This window comes from Sturnira hondurensis, unplaced genomic scaffold, assembly GCF_014824575.4.
Source record: "Sturnira hondurensis isolate 20B ecotype Veracruz unplaced genomic scaffold, ASM1482457v3 Scaffold0003693, whole genome shotgun sequence".
Lineage (NCBI taxonomy): Eukaryota > Metazoa > Chordata > Mammalia > Chiroptera > Phyllostomidae > Sturnira > Sturnira hondurensis.
Genome location: NW_028076324.1, coordinates 4,846,588 through 4,861,405, shown reverse-complemented (window position 1 = coordinate 4,861,405; position 14,818 = coordinate 4,846,588). Strand labels below are relative to the sequence as shown.

The window sequence follows — 14,818 nt, the reverse complement described above, 5'->3', positions numbered from 1 at the left end:
CAGCTCTTGGTCTCCTTTCTCTGTAGGGACCTGCCCCACCTCCATTTTCCCCTACAGAAAATTAACGAGTTTAAGTCTTGCCACCATCCACTGCAGCTTGGAGGTTCATACTGAGCAGGAGATGGGATCTGTCATTGTGCCCTGTGAAGGGGGTCTCCAGGACCAGCTGCTGCTCTCGGTCTAGTGATGGGAAGACCCCATTTGGGAAGCAGCATCTTCGGGATGAGGGAGGGTTGGCCCTTTGCATTCCCTGATGCTTTCTTTCAAAACATTCTTTCCTCAAACCCTCACTTGTACACATTCTGTTTTTCCTTCTGTTAGGATTTTTAAAGGAATGCACCACCCCCCTTGGGTACATATAGGTTACTGAGCCTCTCCCTTCCTCTGCATCTCTTGGATCTCTGCCTAAAACTGCAATTACAGCCGCAAGGAGGAAGTGAGATGCTCCCAAGAGCCCTGGCCACGCTTTCAGTCCTGATGGAGCCTGTGAACCAGCCAGGAATTTGTTCCTTCTTCCCCGTACATCCCAATGACTTCTTCGAGCTTGTCAGGTGCCCACAGCTCTACAGCAAAGGATGACAAACATCCTCCTCCTCCTTCCAACTGGCTACCTCCCTCCCCCCAAACCTCAGGCAGAACACAATATACCCGCAGTCCAAGCCCTGGCACTGCCTGCCAGTCTTCTGGATGCCAGATTATTTTTTTAAAGAGCAAACCAAAAGCTAAGCCCAGAACAAAAACACAGCCAAGGAGAAAGGTGTCCACCCGCGTACAATGCACCCCAAGCGTAGAGAAAAATATGCACAGAGAAGCACTCCGCAATGCGCTCACCAGCATCCCCCCCCGCCCCCCCCCCTTCAGGGCTTGCACGGATCCGCAGTTCTGTCACAGAATCAGCTTCGGTTTCGCATCTCTAAGCCCCTGTCACAAACCACACACCTCCCCACGCCAAGGGCTTCCGCCCCTCCGGGAGCCCGCGACCCCTCCCGCGCCAAGCCGCAGCGCTGAGCTCTGCGGAGGGCGCCTTGGCTCTGTGGCTCCTTCCTTGGCGGAACCTCTCGGACCGACGGTGCTCAGCCAGCCCCATTCTTGGCATTCACCGCGTGCCTTAATTGTATGGACATTTAAATCAAGGTCCGCTGTGAACACGGAGAGAGAGGCCTTTCTCCTGAGGAAGGCAAGGAGGAAGGAAGGAAAGGCGGAAGAAAGAAAGGGGACTGGGGAGAAGATGGAATGAGAAAACAGGGAAAAATAAGTAAAAAACGGCGCGAGTGCGTGCGCACTGACAGGGGAAAGGGCTGGGGGTGGGGGAGTGCAGGGAGGAAAGGACCACAGCATCCTCCCTACCGCAGCTCCCCAATCGCACAGACAATGAGATAACAGCGCCGTCTTCCAAAGGCTCTTTGTTCTCCCCCATCCTTTCGGGTCCAGGCTTTTTCCTGCAAAGCGGAGGGGGTGGAGGGTGTGGGTGGAAGTGGGAGACGAAGGGGTACCTCCCCCGTGTTAATTACCCGGACTCCCCTCGCCCCTTCCCTGCGCCTCGCCTCCCCTGCAGCTCCAGACAATGAAAAAAACAGCATCAACCCCACCTCGCCCCAGCTCTGCAAACCTTACCCACCCTCTTGCCCTCAGCTGTGCCCAGGAAACTGAGGGGGGCTAGGAGGGGCAGGAACAGAGCAGGGGACCAAGAGGGCAGCAGGGGCTCGACAGCAGCTGCCCGGCCCGAGCAACCACCGCCGCCTTTACCTAGTCGGCCGAGCCCAGGCGCAGCCTGGCCGGGCGTGCCGCAGGACGAGCTGCGGCGGTCCGCGGCCGGGATCTGGGGAATCAGCCTTCCGGAACTCGCCTGCTGCAGTCCTCTCTCTCAGGTCCCAAGTGGTGGAGGGAAGAAAGGAAAATAAGAAAAAAGAAAGAAAGAAAGAAATGAAAAAGAAAAGAAAAGAAAAAAACCCATAAGAGCGAGGCCCATCTGGCCCCTCATCAGCTTTGTCAAGTCTTGCATACGCTAAAATGCTAATGACCTAGATAGCTCATGCAAAATGCAGGAGGGAGGGAGGGAGGTGGGAGGGAGAAAGAGAAGGAGTGCGGGGGGGGGAGCAAGGGAGGAGGAGACGGAGTGGGGGGAGAGAGAGAGCGGGGAGAGAATATACGTCTTCGAAACACTCCTACCACTCTCCCTACCCCACCCCACCCCAAACTGTCAACCAGCTTTACCAGGTAAATGGTGGGCGTAGATTTGAAAGGTCAGTCGTGTCTAATGCGGCTGTCTCCCTGGGTCCAAAAAGGGAGAGGGCCGGAGGATGCGAGTCCCCAAAGCCAAAGGGATAATAAGACATTATTTGAAGCCCCCTCCCTCCGTGCCTCCTCCACCTCTCCACTCTGTTTACACACAAATCCGAACGCCTCCCGTGTGTGTGCATGGACACAGCACATTTCTATCAGTTTCTCAGCACTCCTGTGACAGTCTCCTATATTCTCGTCCCCAGCAAAACTCATCCTGTGAACTCGAAGAGGGGTTAAACACCCCCCTTCTTTTCACAGTCCTCTCGAGCTGGCCCGTCCCCTCTCACTTCTCCCTCTCCCCACTATTCACTCAGCCACCCAGACATCTCCCGCTTCCACTTTTTTCTAAGCCCTTCTGGTCCGCAGTCTGCTCTCCAACACCCGGATCTTAGGAAGGTGAGGCAGGGGAGCAGGAAAGCCAAGTTAAGTCTATCTGACCCCCAGCAATTCAGCTCCCTTTCCCAGAAAAACACACCCAACTCCTCCCCAACACCGATAAAGCGCAAGCATACCGAAAGGATACCATAAAATTCAGTCTGAATGCCCTCAGAGGTGCGCTGGGCTGGAACCCTTTGGAGCCTGCAATCCCTCCAATTCCGGAGCCAGCGCTCCCGCGCATCCTTCTCGCCGAGCCCGAAGTGCTTTGTCCGGGGGTCCACTCAAAGTCTTTCCCGTTTTTGTTCTTTTAAAGAGACTGGTTGCGGTCCGCAGCGTTTCAGCCAGGGTTACGAAAGGCAGTAGATCTACTGGAATAAAAAGGATCGAGATAACATACATACAGACGAAAGGAGGAGAGACGCAGAGAGGCAGAGGAAGCCGCATCTAGGGAGCGGCCGCCGCGGCCGGGCCCCAACTGCTTCTTCCGCGGCGAGAAGGCGCCCGTAGTCGCTCCACCTGGCAGGAGGAGATGATAGCCATGACAAGGAGCCTCGTGACGACGGTTGTGAGCACTGTCAAAAATTCTGAATCCCCCTTGGGTGACCAGAGCTTGCGGGCAGCAGGGACTGTATGGTTGGCGGCGGCAGCCGGGGGGGAAGGAGAGGAGAGCCGGAGCAAAGGTTGTGGCGGCTGCACCCTCAGATGAATAATAATAACGCACAGCGCAAGTTGCGGTGCCGCCTGGAAATCCAGCCCTCCGCGTGAACTCGCGTCGAGTGTGGATTGCAGGGGATGGGGAAGAAGGGGGGAGGGGAGGATGGAGGAGGGAGGGAGAGGAGGAGAGAGGAAGGCAGAGAGGGACGGAGAATTCGGAGTCTTTTAATTTATCCTTACCAAGCCCTAATCTCGTCCGCCGTTCTCTTTGGGTGAGGTCGATCTCCTTTTAAAAAATTATTATTCCTTTAACGGATTATTCAGCTAAAAGAAGCCACATCTGCTGACTGTACTGAAAACAAGAGGATTAGGAGCCGGTCCACAGAGCCCGGCCCGCAACCCCCACCCCTTCTCTGCACCAGCACACGTCATTCTCACTGCCCCCGGGTACCTCCCTCTCTTTGCTCGGAGAGAGCTGTGCCAAGGAAAATGCGGATTTGGGGAAAGTGAGAAGTGGGAGCGCTCGGAAGAGCGGGAAAGCCAAAGCTGGAGGTGGTGATTCGCACCCCCACACTCGCACGCGCTTCCGCTTACCCATTTCTATCCTGGGAGAAGGGGCGCTTTCGCCGTGCCCACACGCTCGGCACCTGCAGGGGTCCGTGCCCTTCGCCCCCTTAACGTAACTCCTGTACCAACCGGTTCGGGTAGACTCCCCTTAGGTACGTGGGGCGTCAAACTACACCTGGGCCCACCTCCCTCCTCCCCTTCTTCCGAGCCTGGCCCACTCCGTCTCTCCCACTTTTGCAAACGGAGTGAGGGGTCTCAGGGCTCCCGCGTGCCTCCCTCTTTTTGCCCCCAGGCCCGAGGCGCCGGACTACGGTTTTCGCGGACCGCGGCGGCTCGAGCGAGGCCCGGAGGAGGGTGTTGGGTGGGTGGGGGGGCGCTGCGGCGGATGCGGTTGACATCACTGCGGAAAGCTCGCGCGGCTGTCCCGCCGCTGCGGCGACCAGAGTGCCTTTGAACCTGCTCACGCCCCCACCCCACCCCGGCCCCAAGCTGGCTTCTGGGCAGGACAGTGGCGGGGGTGGGAAGAAGGGTAGGTGGAAGGCGGGTAAAGTGGGGCCGTCCTCCGCCCCCCTGCAGTCAAGGTGACTGTGAAGGAGAGTGGGCGCGCGTGCCCGCGCCTCTGGATACGTGCGCGCGCCCCTCCCGGCTCCCCTCTTCCCCGCCCTCCGCGCCCCGGCCGCCCGCCCGGGCCAGATGGACGCTGGAGATTAGAGGCACAAAAGTGCGTCTCCACGTCCGGCCGCCACCCGTCCCGCGTATATTTAGACTCACTTCGGTGAGACGCCTTTTGTTATGGTGGTTGTGGCGGTGTTGTGTGTTTTCCTGGGAGCACGGGGTTAGTTGAGGCTTAAGGACGCACTCAAAATAAATCTGCCCACGACAACAAAACCCTAGGTCACCCCCCTGGCCCCGGCGCCCTAATAAAAACCAGCACCAGCAGTGAGAAATCTTCGGTCTTTCCGAAGAGTCCGTTCAGCCGTCGCTGGAGTCAACCCCAACCCTGGCGATTTCCGCACGGGCAGGGCCCATCTCTGCTTTTCCTAGCATACTCCAGATTTTCTTCTCTAATGAGTGGGGGAAAAAATTAAGTGTTTCTTGGACAGCGCTGGATTCAGAGCAACGAGAGACGGAGAGGAAGACAAGCCCCTGACAGCTAAAAGCAGCTCCTCAAATCGGACGGCCCGTGCGCGGCGGCTGGAGCGATCCTGCGGGGGTCGCCGCAGCTGCGCGCCCGGCAGCGGGGAGCATCCGAATGGATGGTGACCCTGGGCCCCTCTCGCCTCAAGGCCGCTTAGGTTCTTGTCACGATTGTTGGGTGTTTGCCCCAGTAAAAGAATTACAGCCATCTCAAAATCTCTTAGCACTAGCTTTTTGCCTCCAACGAAGTGCCACGAGAAGCTTAAAAATAAGCGGTTTTCGTAAATTCTAAGAAGTGGAAAGCTTTAGGTTTAAATTGAGAGAGAGACAGGGACAAGTAGGGAGAGGGAGAAAGAAAGCGGAGAAGAAACGAATATGAAACATACTTGCAATGCATTTTTAATTTCTGGAGACCGTAGTTGGTTGGAAAGACCCATCATCTGGGACCTTCTCCCCCGCCCCCGACCCGGGAAAACAACATGCCGATAACATTCCCTTCAAACTAAAATACTTTTTCTGGTGGAAGAACTATATGGGCGGCCGCTTGGCTGAGGCTTCCACCATTTTGACAAGGGTTTTAGATTCAGGACCATTTGTGTTCTGGTCACCAAGAATTCCTTAAGCAGACTGTTTCTGAACCCTTTGGACAGGGAAGGATGGGGCTGCCACCCGAGTCCCAGGTTGTCTGGACTGAAGAGCGGCCGGACATACCGCTGCTGCCCTTGCCCGGGTTTTTCGTCAAGGCCTGGTTTTGTTTAGCTCGAGGACGGTTTCACTGCAGTCCTCCTAGCTGCTGCTGCAACGCAGGCTATTTGCTCTCTCATCTTGCGGCATGGGGGGAGGGGAGCGGAGAGCTGGTTTTGTAACAGACTCTGCAGGCCTGAGTGGGAACGCCTTAAATGATGAGCCCCGGGTTAAAAAAGAAAAGGAGGTAGGGGGGAAGCAGCTGATGCTGAATTAATAGATAGAGCAGACCCCTGGGGGCTCTCTCCAACGAGGGGGTCAGAGTCCTTTCCCCTCCCCCAGTCACAGATTTCATATCTGTTTTTAACCAGTTTGATCAGATGCTGGGACATTTATGATGGCTTCTTAAAACCTAACCCTTGGGCTTAAGAGCTGTTTATGCTCCTGATCAAACTCACCCCAAATACTAACACGTTAAGAAATTACATTGTAAAACCTCCCCAAATCCGATTGACTGGGCTGTTTGGGGCCCATATGGCTGGACAGCTGTGCTGCTCCACGTGAAAAGACACCATTGCCCCTCGGATGGTATAAAGCCGGGGTTCCCCAGAGAGCTCAGACATGACCTAAGTATTAGCTTAGCCTGGGGTGAAGACTGAGTTAAATCTCTTCCTTCTTGGAGGTTAAAATAAAGACAACAACAGAAATCAAAAGAAGTGTACTTTTGAATTCACTGTAAATTACTGCCTCCCAGCTGGTCCCACCAAAGGAAGGAAAGAACATCCAAGAAATAAACTCTCGTCAGCTTACCGCAAGCAGGACGCGAGGCAAACTGAAGACACGGGAGATTGGAAAAGAAATATATTATTTGCCAAGTGTACCATGTGTCAGTGACATTTGTGGTTCTCTGTTCAGAGAAGCAGGGTTCTGACCTCAGCCGATGCCTCAATGTTAACCGTAAAGAACGGCCATCACAGCGCAATTTCCATGGTGAGAAGATGAAGCTGTGCTTTAAAAAGGAAAGCCCATTATGAAATGCAGCCGGATTTAATTTTTAATATGATGGCGGATCCTCTAACGCATTCTTCGCTGGTGTTTGCATTCAGGAGGAGTGATTCATTCGGTGGCAGAAATCAAAATAACATAACACTCTGCAGTACTTTTAAACGTGCTCCTCATTTTTTTAAGGTGTCCTGAAATAGAATATTCTATCACCTTCAAGTGGTGGTGGCCGGAAAAGCTGAATACAAAACTCTGTTTTTACTGAAGCGTTCGGGCTAGTAAGAGCCAGGCTTGATCTCACTTATCTATGTGTGCCCCAGCATCCTGCAGGCCCCAAAACCCTAGCTCTCACCAGGCCTTAACAGGTACTGGAAAACAAGAAAGAAGGGGGAAAACCCTCCCAAATCAATATGGAACATGCAATGGGGGGAAGAGACTGGTTAGAAAGTTGGATTCATAAGCTCTTAGTCCAAAGTCAATCAACACTGTGTTGGAGAGGGATCTCAATAGTGAAGCTACCTTCTTCCGAAGCTTTACCCCAAATTAGCAGATACTGAAGTGTGTCTTTCGTGTCATTTCCCATCTTTGGAAATAGCTACAAATAGTTCTGCAGTTACTGTGGCTTTCAGAGAAAAAAAAATAGAACAGTTTTGGAGATATTATTTGAATGGCATAACCCCAGAGATATTTGGTCTCCTTCTTTCTTGTAGAGAAGAGGAAAACAAGGCCTAGAGAGAAGGAAGAATTGCTTCTAGAGACCACGTGGCTGGTTGCAGCAAATTCAGTGGGAAAGTTAGGAACAAAAGCAGTTCTCTTCATTTGTCTGCTTATTTTTTGCATATCATGTTCAAACATGGTTTTCTAATGATTTTGGTAAGTAAAAGAAATAGCCAAATGGCCCTAGAAAGTACAATTAGTGTGTACCTTGGATTTAATTTTGAAATTCAAGTTTTGCTATTTAAGTTTCTCTAGCTTTTGTGATATTTCAGAACAAGCGTACAAAAACACACCTTGTCAGCCCCTTGTGGCCCTGAAAGAATGGGCAAGAGCCACACAAAAGTTTCAGAGCCTTTGGCTAAGTGAATTAAGCACCACGAGGTGCCTAGAAAATAATCCCATTAAAGCCATAGCCAGAGGTTTCAAAGTAGGACCCTCAGACAGTGGTCTGGCAAATAGCATCCTTTCATGATCATTGTGGGGGAAGGATGAGGCATGTGACAAGAGTCTCTGACACATATCCAGTTTATCAGGTGGCAGTTTGTTTCATTTCTGCGTTATTTAATAAATTATTCATATCGTAAAAAAAAGACTCTCAAAAAAAAGAAAGAAAATTAAACTGTGACATAAATGAAGGTACTATGTGACCTTGGACAAATAAGTCACTTTCTTTGTCCTTATTTCATATCCTCTTCTTCAACATGAGATGCTTGGAATGATGACTTCTAAAGTCCCTTTCAACACAAATAGAGTATGATTCTGTTGTTTAAAAAAACCCCACATGTTCCTGAGTCTGAAAGATAGTGTCTTCTTTTTAAAACCTGTCGGCTGACACTGTTTGGGGCCTGAAAAGTTGAACACAGAAAGCTTAGAAAAAAGTAGCACGTGTGCGTGTGTGTATTAAAATGGCATTCATTTGAAAGTACAGCCCCTCTTGATTCTGGATTTACTCTCTGGGTCAAGAAAAGGTCCGTATATAATGGGAAAGCATTTTTTTATCTCCCTCCGAATGCCTTGCCACAATGTAACTGTCTGCTGCTCATACCTTCACATAAGCAGATCCAACCTGAGCCCTGTAGCAGATTTAAAAGCTTTCTTTTTTAGCTCTATTCTGACCTAGATTGCAGGATGAAGACTAATGAATCATTTGCAATGCTTATGATGGGCATCTACGGGCAAGGTTCTCCAGAAGGAAACCTGTTCCCCTTCTCATCTCATAGTATGACAAGTAAATATTTTTGTTCAATGGTTACATAAGGCATGAGGCTGTTTCCTAATGAATTACCTGCCCCAGGAAGAAGATCTGTAAATCGCCAGCGCTTCAGGCAATTTTTAGCATGTGTCAGATTGTGTTTGCATTGGAAAAGTTGGACCTTTTTTTTTCCCCTGGTGCAGGCAAACTGTTTTTCTTTCCATCTTCGTGCAGAGACGTACAGTTCAACATACCTTTACAAAGAGAAAAGCCTCATTTGTGTTTAAGAGTCTGATGGGAGCATGCGAACAGTGTTCATCTGCGTAAAGGATGAGACCGTGGTGAGGATACAGTCGTGAGGATACAGTTTGTATTCATACACCAGATACTGTTTTAATGCAGCCCGGGCAAGGCTTCCTGTGAGTTTCATTTAGAGGCAGCTACCACGTACAATAAATTATGAAACCAGCGTGTTACACTCGGAAAAATGGTCCTGACTAATAATGAGGTGCCGATTGGTGTGTTCATTAAATATACAGATTTGAAGCAGAATTAGTAGAAATTACTAAAATGGAGATCTTGTCAATCATAAACGAGACAGCTGACAAGTCAGAAGGAAGAAAAAAACACCCAAATGTGATTCATGTCTTGTAGGATTGTGTCTGGGGATGATTTAAATAAATTTGGACATTAGGTGGTGACAAGATGAAAATGAAAAATAGCATCCAATTGGGGAAAAGGCTGTAGTAGGCCTGGGGGGAGTGGTAAAAAAAGTAAAGGGGAAAAAGGAAGAATGAAGGGGTCGTTTGGAGGATAGCTTGTTTGTAATGAATGAATGAATAGATGAAATCTAGAATATTTATTTCCCAGCAGCCGACACTCAGGAGACACTCAACTATTGTTCATAAAAGGACATCAGCATCCCTTCTGTGTTGAGCAGCATCGGACAGATTATCTGCATATCTAGCTTTGCCGGGAGGCCAGGGAGTTGTCAGCTTGAAGGACAGTGCAGGGAATATCATCTTATTTCCAGTCTTTAATTCCTCAAATTCCATAACCAGGTGGGCAACAGTGTGGGGATTGACTGTGGGAGCAGAGGCTGAGGTGGGCTGAGGTGGGCGGAGGAGGGCAAAAGGGGAAAAATTGGGACAACTGTAATAGAATAACAATAAAAAAATCTTAAAAAATGAAAGTAAAAGCACCATATGTGAAACAAAGGGGGCCACTGCATACTAGCCAGCTGCCACCAGACCCAGGGCTACTGAGATGTTCTTCATATACTACCTAAAATCTCACAGCCTTGCCAGGTCCGTTTCTAGGAAGAGGTGACTGCAGCCATGAGCAGTTAAGTGACTTTCTCAAGTGCATGAGCTGGAGCTGGAATCCAGTTATGACTGGCCCCGAAGACTGCGTTTTCCATTACATCTCCATGCTGCAGGCTTCCCAGAAGGAACAAAAATAACATTACGTAATATGAAGCTGATGTAAAAAAAAATTGTCAGCATTGGTCCTGCCTCGAGTACCAAGTTGAAGCAAGCACTGTGAGACTGACAGAGCAGATGAGAAACACCACTTAAGATAATTTTTCCTGCTAAACTCTGTTGTACGCTATGCAAATATGATTGCAAAAGTGGAACATTATCAACACTTTAATGCTAGTTATCTTTCAAAGATGATACTTAGAGCAATCAACATAAACTTAGTATACTGTATCCCAAATAATAAAAATGTTGGCTTGCATCATTCTGACATCTTAGTACGACCTAGAAAGCCGATCTGGGTGATGTATGGTGATAATAACATTCTGCATTTAAACAGCATCTTAACAGTCACAGTGTTTTGTCACCTGCGGTGGGTTGGGGGAGGGGAGCCAGAAAATAGAAAAGGACTTAGGGGCTCATTTAGAAGAAATTCTTGGGATAGAAGACTGCAATCAAAGTGAACGTATTTTCATTTTGTTCTGGGTGACCTCCTGCTTCCTGTTCTCCCCCAAGACAGGGCTGATGAGAGGGACCCCTGCATGGCAGAGATGTTCCCTGTTTTTGGTGCACGGTCAGATACCCCGAGCTGATACTAAACAATGCCAAAGAAAACGCGAGGAGCAAAGCCTACAGGAGGTAGGAGGGAATAAAAAAGAAATGATGGAAATTGAGTTTTTAGGGGGGTTTATTTCTTTGCTTAAGATATATTTTGAAATTGTTAAGCTGCTCTAGGACAGGAAAAGATGGCATTTCATTCCGAATTCCTTAGTGGTCATATACCAACAACCACTCTCTTACCAAGAGAGTCCCCAGTCTAACAAAGGAGACAGTATGCTGGCAAAATGCTCGGTGGGGTGGGGTCTGGGAGTCAGGAGGCCTGGGCTCTAGTCTTTGGTTTGCTGCAGTGACCTTGAAAAGTGACAGATCACTTTCCCCACTAAGCCTAATTCTCTTACTTGTAAGTGGGAGGTGTAGGGGTTCTGGCCACTTACCTAGATCCCCACACTTTCTTTGTTCTGTTCCCTGCTCCCCCCTCATGAAGCTCCCTCCTGAGACTTGAACAACATCACAGCTCAATAAGTGGTACCTCACTATGCTGATCCTCTTTAGGCAAAGGTGGCAAACACAAGGCCCACGGGCCGAATCCGGCCCTCCACCTTGTTTTATGCCGCCCGGTACCTTGTTTCTACCCAGCAGCAGTGCCGACCTCCTTGCCCCTAGTTAAGGAGTGGTTACATTTATAGTGTCCTAAAATTACATTTGGCCCTTTGAAGGCAATGGTGAGGCCCGGTAAAAATGAGTTTGACACTCCTGTTAAGGGAATTTTTAAAAGGCACTAACAGTAATTAACAACATTTTCTGAACCCCTAAGCTAGTGAAGGATGGTTGTTTGCATGAGACGGAGGATGGCTTCCTGGCACTTCTGCAACTGCTGGTTTTGCATGGGTCCCTGTCCTCTATGATGTCAAGAGGGAGGACCCTGTGAGAACAGTCAGGGGTCGTGGAGCCAACACACACGTGAGCCCGCAGATGAGCTCCACCACCTACTTTCTCGGTGAGTTTGGGCTGGTTTTCACGTGCAATATGGGGATGATGATAAGGCTGTCGTCACCGGGCTAGTGTTCACGGAGAGGCAACCAGTAAGGGCAAGTGCTGTACTTCTGTCTTTCTGCTGTCTCTCTAAAGGGTGGGCCCAGGGATGACCCCTGCTCCTGTCATCCCCTCTCCCGCCCCAGAAAAAGAGAGTGCAGGGAAGTGGGAAGGTGAAACACAACACCCTGTGCTGTGTGGTCCGTGGCTGACCCTAACGAAGCTCAGCAAAAGGGGAGCCTGGGGAAGCATTACTTCATGATGTATCTTGTTGACCTGCGATCCGACTGAACAAACATTGGAAAAACAACACATTATAAAATAGAGAGAAATATAGCTATGAACCCTTCCTGGGGCAATGTTTGTGAATTCTGAGGGTGCCAGAAGCCCCCAAAGAAATGGAACTCAAGCAGGTGGGGGATGTTGTCTTCTTCAGCTGACTGGCAGTCTTGGCCCTTGGGTGTGGAAGGGCAGAGACAAGAGAGAATCTTAGAGTTAGAAGGTGAAATTGAGGCCCTGAGGAGTGAAGTTCCTTGCCTATGGCCACACCATTCTTAGATGGCTAGACATCAGAGACAAAAGGCCTGCACAACTGTGTAGGAAACCGGAGGAAACAGATGAGAAGCAGGAGAATTCTACGCAGGGAAACTCGTGGAGTCTGTTGACTCGCTTCCCCATGGGGTCCTGAGCACAGCTCCGACAACCCTCTTTAGCGGGCTAATAGTTACAGCTGCCTCAGAGGGTCCTTGGCAGAGTAAAGATAACACAATGGGTGCACACACAATGCAGTGTCTTGTCATAGTGAGTGCTCAATAAATATTAGCTGAAGACATTATTTACCCACCACCCAAGGCAGCCATGTTGCTCTTGGCCAGGAAGGACTGTTGGTATAGTTGGCTTTGCTCTTGATGAAAGCCAGAGAAGTTCTCCAGCACCTTGTGGAAACGGCATTGCCATTCACTGCTGGACAGGCCTGTTGTAACCACGTCTTCCGGGAGCCTAAGTAAGTCTTTTCTTTTGGAGACCTGGGCCTTAGAGTTAAGGACTGTTTTCAAGGAAGTGACAACCTGCAATGACTACTTTGTCATTTTTTCTTTTCTGGCACAACCTGTCAGCAGAAGCAAGAGGAGACACTGAAGACTTTGGCTGTGGATGTGGAACTCTTTGGGCACGTCTGGGAGAGACAAGGTGATACTCAGGACTGGTTGGATGCGATGGAACAGCACAGACCGAGTGAGGCAAAGGGCCGATTTGTGACTTTCCAAGGCAGACATTATAAAAAGTATCCTCCAAAATCTTAAGTAACAGGGTCTTAGGCCTTTCCTTTCTGTCAATAAGAAACCTCAAATCTGCCTGGAAATAAATACCTAAATTTTAAGATAATATCTCTGAATACTCTTTTAATTGCCTAGCAGAGTTTGAAGGACATAAACCTGCACCAGAAATAAATTCCAGCTACACACTGTTTACAAGGGACACATCAAAACCATGGGACAGAGAAAAGGCTGAAAGGAGCAGGATAGGGAAGGAAATAACAGATAAACACTCACCCAGAGATAACTGGTAGAGCCTATTAATGTCAAATAAGATAGACTTGAAGGCAAAATGCATGATGGAATATGAAGGTGGTCTCCACACAAGGAACGATGTGAAAAATGAACAATTAAGTAGAAGAACAATTCTACACTTGTGTGCCCCACCCCCCAGGAGTATAGCTGCAACATATAAAAAGCAAAAAATGAAGAAATTTTAGGGCAAAAGCAACAAGGTAGAAATGATAGTAAGAAATTTTGGTAGTTGATAAAAACAGTGGGAAAGTATATAGATTTGAACAACACTGTCAAGCTTGCTATAGTAGACAAGCTTGGAAACTTTTTATCAATATTTAGAAAAGTCACATTCTTTTGACCATACTTGGGACAGTTATAAAACTTGACCATGTGCTATCCCAAAAATGAAGTCTCAATAAATGCTATGCTATAATGTCATACAGATTGTGTTATTTAACTGCAGTGTTGTTTAGTAAGGAATAATTAGCAAAAACAAAAAGAAATTCATCTGCTCTCCCCCATGCATTTGGGGGGACAGGGAAGCAGTTTCTAAATAACTCTCTGGCCCAAGAGGAAATCATATGGTAAGTTACTAATTAAACTAATTAAAATACTACATATCAAAACTGCGTTATGCAGTCATAGAAATACTTAAAGGAGACCTTGTAGCCTTGAAAGTGTTTACGTTAGTAAAGAAGAAAGACCCATGGTGAATGAGCTAAGCATCTAATAGAAGAAGTTTGAAAAAGAATGACAGAGCTTTGTGAAATAGTCAAGCTTAAAGAAAGGAGAAGAAAAAAATAATGACAGGAGAGAAAGGGGGCAGGTGGTGAGATTTAGACTCTAAAGCACTGTTTGTGATAGGTCCATGGTCGAGTTGTGGGTGGGGAGAAACACCCCTCCCCTTCCAATACCTGTCCCCTCAGCAGAATACAGACTCTTATCTGAAGGCCCTTCTCACGGACTCCGTTTCATCTTCGCAGTGGAAGGAAGAAAACAGGGTTTTGTTCATCCCTGTAAACTTCTATCTAGCAAGGTGCTCGGCAGTTTTGTTCAAGGACTTTTCTTCTGTAGTTATTTGTGGATATACCCCTTTTGTTAGGCTGTAAGCTCTTTGAGGGAGAAACTATATCTTTCTCATTACTGCTACTTAAAACATGTAAGCTAAGACCTTGTACAAAGGAGATACTTAAAGGTGTTTGAAGTTGAATCAAGTTTATAGACAGAGTTTACCTTCTAGGCTAAGAGAGAAACAGGAGAAGAAGGTGGAAATGATTCCTGATTCTTCCAGATTTGGGAATCTGATCTTAATTCAGAATAGACTGACCTTCAACTTAGGAGAATTTCCCCCTTGGTGGGCATGATATTTTGGTTTCTTAAGAAACCTCTCACCCTAAGCCCACCATGGGATGGGAGCACATTCCTTTCTGAGTCTTGTGGTGGGGCTGAATGGGGATTGGTGAGGGGTAGATGGTTTTGCAGTTGAATGCCACCTGGGCTTAAGTCCCCACTCCTTTTAAAAATTATCATGGTGAACTGTACCTAATATAATACCATTTTAAATTACGCATTTCAGTGGCATT

General features: G+C 48.4%; 1 protein-coding gene and 1 long non-coding RNA gene across 8 annotated transcripts; one reads left to right on the top strand and one right to left on the bottom strand.

Moving 5' to 3' along the window:
• Positions 1-322: 322 nt before the first annotated feature.
• Positions 323-7,074, bottom strand: LOC118984333 (uncharacterized). Of its 6 annotated transcripts, none has more exons than XR_005065913.1 (5): positions 3,910-7,074; positions 3,556-3,667; positions 2,796-3,029; positions 1,747-1,863; positions 323-1,439 (listed from the first exon to the last, which is right to left on the bottom strand). XR_005065913.1 is itself a non-coding variant. In XM_037042193.1 (5 exons), exons 2-5 carry the CDS (start codon positions 2,900-2,902, stop codon positions 925-927), a joined length of 609 nt encoding a protein of 202 aa, XP_036898088.1. In that variant the 5' UTR covers positions 2,903-3,029; positions 3,178-3,237; the 3' UTR covers positions 323-924. The 6 variants fall into 6 exon arrangements, 2 of the variants coding, with proteins under 2 accessions (XP_036898088.1, XP_036898089.1); XR_005065914.1 differs by having other exon boundaries at positions 3,556-3,662; XM_037042193.1 differs by lacking the exons at positions 3,556-3,667; positions 3,910-7,074 and adding an exon at positions 3,178-3,237 and having other exon boundaries at positions 323-1,217; positions 1,348-1,439.
• LOC118984334 (uncharacterized) lies at positions 7,004-13,338 on the top strand. 2 transcript variants are annotated; one of them, XR_005065915.1, is made up of 5 exons: positions 7,004-7,070; positions 7,416-7,578; positions 10,609-10,731; positions 11,468-11,650; positions 12,801-13,338. It is a non-coding gene; the product is annotated as an uncharacterized LOC118984334 (long non-coding RNA). The 2 variants fall into 2 exon arrangements; XR_005065916.1 differs by lacking the exon at positions 7,004-7,070 and having other exon boundaries at positions 7,190-7,578; positions 12,804-13,338.
• Positions 13,339-14,818: the final 1,480 nt, after the last annotated feature.

Excerpts from the sequence above, each read along its gene's own strand:
- LOC118984333 (XM_037042193.1), bottom strand. The coding sequence starts at position 2,902 with ATGCGCGGGAGCGCTGGCTCCGGAATTGGAGGGATTGCAGGCTCCAAA. Across the intron at positions 1,440-1,746 it reads GCCTGGGCTCGGCCGACTAG|GAAAAAGCCTGGACCCGAAA; the intron begins GTAAAGGCGGCG and ends TCCGCTTTGCAG. Across the intron at positions 1,218-1,347 it reads TGTGCGATTGGGGAGCTGCG|TCCCCTTTCTTTCTTCCGCC; the intron begins GTAGGGAGGATG and ends TCTTCTCCCCAG.